General features: G+C 47.8%; 1 protein-coding gene across 1 annotated transcript; it reads right to left on the bottom strand.

Annotated features, from left to right (window-relative positions):
- Positions 1–1,870: 1,870 nt before the first annotated feature.
- Positions 1,871–2,487, bottom strand: LOC123158217 (histone H2B.3-like). The gene has a single exon (XM_044576295.1). It carries the CDS (start codon positions 2,403–2,405, stop codon positions 1,989–1,991), a length of 417 nt encoding a protein of 138 aa, XP_044432230.1. The 5' UTR covers positions 2,406–2,487; the 3' UTR covers positions 1,871–1,988.
- Positions 2,488–6,644: the final 4,157 nt, after the last annotated feature.

Genomic DNA, 6,644 nt, shown 5'->3' with positions numbered 1-6,644 from the left:
TGGTGCTTGAACTTGCCACGAATGTTCAGTTTAGTGCTTCAACTTGAAAAATACACCGAACTGATTCTAAAACTTGGTACGGACGTGCAAATACGGTACTAATCTCATCCTAGACGTAAACCTGGTCATTTTGTATTATTTTTCCCGCTGTTTCTATCTATATACAATACGCAAGAGTAGCTTGCCCTTTGACGAGGTTCCCTAAAACAAACACTGCAATTGGAACACAAAGAGAAATCCAACAGCGCGAGACACTCCTGAACAGGCGGCAGTGCTCGTGGATTCTGACTGTCAAGTGCAAGCAGCCAAGGAACCTTTCGGGATCGTGGAAAAATGCATTGCTGTCTGAAGCTAAGGCCCGATTGAAACGACCTTTTTCCCTCCTGATTCGTGTGGACAATTGAACTGTTCGTCGTAGATTTCCTGAACATATGAACTATGGCACAGGTTGTTACCACAGTAGCTACAGTGGTATGCACTTTTACTAAAGAATCGCTTGTTCTCTCCTGATGATTTACTGAAATCAACAGAGATAATCAGAGGTAAAGATTGAGCATGATAAGAAAAGCATGAGACAGATCAAAGCAACACCGTTACTATTTCCTGCAGATCCTCAAACATTTTGTCCCCACAAATTACAGGATGATGAAGTACCACATGAGTGGATATATAGGACAGGAATCCAAATCTCCGAATCACTCATGTCATGATGGCATTCTGAACATCTAACTACATTCTGAGAAGACAGGGAACAGCATAGCCTAATTAGAAGGAGGTGAACCTAGATTTATGTCTGAAGAAATCGACACTCGTCGGTTGACTGAAACAGGGTGCTGACGTCCCCTCACCTCCGCCTCAAGCCCCAGCCGCTACTGCCGCCGCGCCATCACCCGTTACATGTGCTGCTCTGCCACAGCCTCCCCTCCACACGGCCATTAGCCTCGTTAACCCATAGTTGAAAAGTGAAATTCAGAAATGTAACAGAGAAGCATATACACAAGTTCAGAGTCGTCGTCTGCAGAGATTTACAAAATAAATCAGAACAAACCATGAGACTGAATAAATCAGCACTGTTACTGTTTCTCCAGATCATGAAACAGCTACCTACAGAGCAACATAGATCCACCAGGAAGACAGGAACAGGCCATCTGAGCGGAGGTGAACTTGGTGACCGCCTTGGTGCCCTCGGAGACGTGTTAATTTAGTCAGCCTCCCCACCTCGCGGCCACAAGCCTCATAAACCGACAGTTGAAAACTGAATTTCGTAAACGGAACAGAGAAACGTCCCTGCAAGTTCAGTGTCATTGTATGCAAAGATTTACTACAAATCAGAGCAAAATTTGCAAATCAGAAACATCGCTCCAAGATAAACTCACAAGCAGGATCATAGCAAGAACTCTAAAAAACCCGGAGGATCATGAGTCATGACCCAGCACAAGTCACACCAATTTTTCTCTCCCTAGATTCCAAGGAGACAGAAACGTAATTAGTATTAAGATACAGTATTGCTAGAATCAGAGGGGTATTGCCCTATATGGAACTGAATGTTTAGTGCAGGCATTTGCGGCCTAAACTCTGGCTTTCGGCAGTTAACTGGAACATGATCCGGACGCTGCCTCGAACCCCCAGCGCCATCACCATGTACTTGTACTCGACCACCACAGCCTCCCCTCCTCGTAAACATATTTGCAAGTTCAGAGTCATTGTCTGCAGAGCTTTATACAGAGGGCCATACTCACAAATCAGAACAGAAGTTCCATAACATAGCAGACCAAACCAAGATAAACTCACACAAACAGGATCATAGCAAGAACTCTGTCAAGTGAAGCAGCAGGGATTAGAACTGAACATGGTACAGAGCGACGAGACAGATCAAAGAAGCGCCATTACTATTTCACAAGATAATGAAACACTTACAAGACGACATGGTCCGAACACATGACTATTACAGAGTACCATCGATCGACCAAGAAACCGGAACAGACTATCTAAGCGGAGGTGAACTTGGTGACGGCCTTGGTGCCCTCGGAGACGGCGTGCTTGGCGAGCTCGCCGGGGAGGACGAGGCGGACGGAGGTCTGGATCTCCCGGGACGTGATGGTGGGCTTCTTGTTGTAGCGGGCGAGCTTGGCGGACTCGCCGGCGAGCTTCTCGAAGATGTCGTTGATGAAGGAGTTCATGATGGACATGGCCTTGGAGGAGATGCCGATGTCCGGGTGCACCTGCTTCAGCACCTTGAAGATGTAGATCTTGTACGTCTCCACGCTCTTCTTCGACTTCTTCTTGCCCTTCTTCTCGCCGCCCTCCTTGGACGCCGGCGGCCGCTTCTCGGCCTTGGTCTTCTTCGCCGCAGTGGTCTTCTCGGCCTTCTCCGCCACCGGCTTCTTCTCCGCCTTGGGGGCCATGGATGCCGCTGCGGCTGCTGCTGCTTCGCCGGGGAAAGGTGTGGGGTGGGTTCGCTGGGAGGTTGGAGGACTGGTCGGTAATCGGCGGCGGGGGTGCGGCGAGTTTATAGGAGGGGAGAGCGGGCTCTGATTGGTGGAGGAGCTCGTGCCACGGATCGGTGGCCTCGAGTGATTTGATACGATCTCAGCCGTTCGCCGCTGTGCGCAATGGACGGCCCGGATGCGCCTCGGCATGGATCGCTGACGTGGCGAAAAGGTGGGCCGGGGGAGCAGACGGGTTTCGGCCCACGCGCGCGTATGTACCGATTGGACTTTCTCCGTTGCGGGAGTTTTGAGTTCGATTATTTTTCCATCGACATTTTGCTCTCGTTTGCGGGGAAATACTTTGTATTACTCGACCAGAAGGGCTAACACTTCCCATTGCAATGTTTTACAACAATATCTGGACCTTGATCCTAGCCAAATGACAATACGTTTTTTATGCTAAAAAAATGACACATATATCAAAGTTCGCCGACAGGTGGCTTACATTATTTTGAGATCGACACACATGAGTAATATAAACATTTCGTTCCTTCAACTTCAGCTTATTTCATCCAACATAAAGGCGCATCTCGATATTTTTGTGTCGCTAGCCTTTAGAAGATTAACTGCCACCAAACAATCTGTTTCATCAATATTGAAACTTTGAAAGGTTACTCCATTGCTGGGCCAAGGATAGGCCCAGAGCAGCTAACTCATACTGCAAGTCATCATGATAGGCCAGAAGATCCCAACATCATCGACATTTTGTTTTAAATAGCTCAGGGCTACAAGGGATCGTTCGCGTCGAATCTTGTATAAACACTTGATCCCATTAACTCTAATTCTCTCAACATGCTACTACGTCAACTCACCATGCCCCCATGTACAGGAAAAGGTCCACCCTAATATGCACCATGTATGCTACACGTATTTAATAAATATTTACAACTCTATTATATTAAAAGACAATAAGTTATATTTATTTTAGTTTCAAATTATCATATTATTAAACCAAATACTAATGTTGCAATAACCAAATCTCAATGAAATAATTATAGGCAATTCCCACGGCAGCGTGGGGTATCATCTCTTATATCAATCTTATAATCTATGTCATGATGGATGGTTGATGGGAGGGCCATACCGACGGTCGTTTGAAGCAAACCAGTAGGCCCCTGCCGTCGGTGAGGCTACCACATCCCACTACACTCTCGATGTGGCGATGTTCACCGCCCAAGTCAAATAGCTCACGGCGCTCTTGATGCTCACCACAGTAGACCAAAACAAATAGCTATGTGATAATGCAAGTTTTCTTATCACAAATAAGTTGGTTCAATTGAATGATTTTTTTGCAACACATTAAGTTCTTGTTAGTTGGTGTGTATGTAATATTTTCTTTTTTGCGGGGGGTGTGTATGTAATATAACTACATGATAGTTTGATTTTGAGAAAAAAAATTGGTTGGTGAGTTCATGGGTACTTATACCTTGTTGGTGTAGTTGTAGGAGACGATGGTGGTCGACATAGGACATTGCATGTCAGGGATGTTCATATCTCAAAACGTATGTTGATATTTTCTCAAATGTGTATCATTGCCTTAACATGGTAATGACCCGTGTTATTTTCTGACATCAAAACTATATTTATGTTCACAGGGGCGGCTCCACCGTGGGGTCGTGTAGGGGCGGCCGCCCCGGGTAAATTTCAAAACCTAGGGTACCCCCCTTACTGATTTTGCCCGGCGGCCACCATGGGAGGCGAGCAGGTTCGCTCGAAGGAATCAGGTCTCAACTGTCGACGAGGGAAGAGGAAAACGATTGGGCAAGTAATTGCTCGCTAGCTATAGATGGGCCAATCAAAGTAGTAAGCCCAATAAAAATTAGATGAGCCCATTAGTTATGCTATGTTACGCAGCCTGATTTTCACGTACACAATATACTTTTCTATCGATCGTGGAACCGATCGTCCTGAACTCACGCCTTGAGCGATCACGCCCTGCCGACGCGGCGCCGCCTCCACTGCCGTCTCGCAGTCGCCGACGCTGCCCAGGTCTGTCCAGCCGATGGTGCTAGATGGAGAAGGAGAAGCGAGTCCGCCTGTTCGCGATGCCGTCCACACGGGAAGAGTCGCCGCCGCCACCGTGGTCGCCACTGTCCCTGCTCAAAACAAGAAACGAGCAGCCAACAGAGGCAACAAGGACCAGGTTCTTTTGCTCGCCCCTAGTCTTCTATCCTGTTCTATCTTCTATATGTTTAATTTGTTGTTGTGTTGGCCTAGTTCTTGAGACGTAAACTACTTTGATAAATTTATTGTGTTGACCGTCTTGCCTGCATGCATACTCTTGCCCAATTATTTTCTTGATTGTCTTATTTGATTGTATTGTGGCTTCAATTTTTTGTTTCCTTCAAAAGTCCGCCCCTGATAACTTCAAATCCTGGATCCGCCACTGTATGTTCATGAAATCATAAAACCATGGTAATGTATCTCAAACTAAGGCGTAAGGCCTTTCAAATGTACTCCCTCCGTCCCATAATGTAAGACGTTTTTTGACACTACACTAGTGTCAAAAAATGTCTTATATTATGGGACGGAGGGAGTAGTAAACAAAGGTAGATTCCCAATGTACCCAAAAAAAATCAATTTTTGGCGCTTGGTATCAACTCTCCATGTGCTTTGACATAATTCCATCCCATGTGTGTTTCCCTATGTCATGCAAATGATATTCCTCAAGTATTGAGTTGTTTCTCATTATGGCTTTGGTGTATCTGGATATGGGAATTTATATCGTTATATTTTGTCAAGGTTTGTTAGTGAATTAATAGTAAGGAGACTTCAGGTCTGTAACCAGAGGATGTCACAGTTTCATAGTATTTCAGCAAAGACATGTGGTACCTTCGCCGAGGCGTGATCCTAGCAAAGGACAACCTCAACGACTACAATTGGTGTGGAAGTAAGAAGTGTCGCTTTGTAATAGCGATGAAACAATCAAACTCTTACTTTTCAATGCATTTTTGTGCGGGCTACATGGTATGTCATCCAAGTTACACCTAACTTGTATCAGCCACACAATGTCACCGATATGTTTGGTTACTGGCTCGTTGGCAATGGCATACCCCACTTAGCACGTTCGTATGGGTGGTACCATGACCTTTATTTCGTCGATGAGTATGTAGAAATGATATGGTTTTAATGGTAATAGTACACCCGCGGGTGTTGGGGAACGTAGCAATAATTCAAAAAAAATTATACGTACCACCAAGATCCATCTAGGAGATTCTAGCAACAAGAGAGAGAGAGGAAGTGCATCTTCATACCTTTGAAGATCTCTAAGCGGAAGCGTTACAAGAACACGGATGATGGATTCGTACTCGCGGCGATTCAAATCGCGGAAGATCTGATCTAGCGTCGAACGGACGGCGCCTCCGCGATCAACACACGTATAGCTCGGGGACTTCTCCTCCTTCTTGATCCAGTAAGGGGAGAGGAGAAGTTGAGGGAGAGCTCTGGTAGCACGACGGCGTGGTGATGGAGCTTGTGGTATTCCTGCAGGGCTTCGCCAAGCTCTACGGAGGAGGAGGAGGTGTTGGGGAGGGAGAAGCTGCTCCAGGGAAGGGGTGTTGCAGCCCTCCCACCCTCCCTCTATTTATAGGGTGAAGGGGAGAGGGGGCCCGCCCCCTCTAGATCCCATCTAGAGGGGGGGCGGCGGCCAGGAGAGGGAGACTTGCCCCCAAAGCAAGGTGGAGGCGCCCCCTCCCCTAGGGTTTCCAAACCCTAGGCGCCTTGGGCCCTTGCACTACTAGGAAAATGCTTATAGGTAGACATTTAGCAGTAGTGTTGGTTAGATACCCCTCGCTACTACTATTTAGCAGTAGCGCCGGCCAGCACCAGCGCTACAAGCACATGTTAGCAGTAGCGCTGGATTTCATGGCCAGGGCTACTGCTAATGGGCCACGCTCTCGGCCGCCCGTTGCAGCTTTAGCTATAGCGTTGGGCCTCCTCCCCCGCGCTGCCGCTAAGCCCACATCTTCTTCCTCCCGCGCCGGCCCGCGCACCACTCCTCTCCCCTCACTCACACTCACACGCTCACACCAGATCGAATCCCTCAGACGTCCCCCGATCCGGCCGCCGCCCCCGCGTCCTACTCCGACCGCCCTCCCCGCGCCGGCCCTCCTCCCCTGCCCCCCCCCGGCACCGGCCCTCCTCCCCTGTCGGCCG

This window comes from Triticum aestivum, chromosome 7B (genome assembly GCF_018294505.1).
Source record: "Triticum aestivum cultivar Chinese Spring chromosome 7B, IWGSC CS RefSeq v2.1, whole genome shotgun sequence".
Taxonomy (NCBI): domain Eukaryota; kingdom Viridiplantae; phylum Streptophyta; class Magnoliopsida; order Poales; family Poaceae; genus Triticum; species Triticum aestivum.
Note: the sequence above shows the minus strand (reverse complement) of the source record. Positions and strands in the feature narration are given on the sequence as shown.

Coding starts and splice junctions, on each gene's coding strand:
- LOC123158217 (XM_044576295.1), bottom strand. CDS start 2,405: ATGGCCCCCAAGGCGGAGAAGAAGCCGGTGGCGGAGAAGGCCGAGAAG.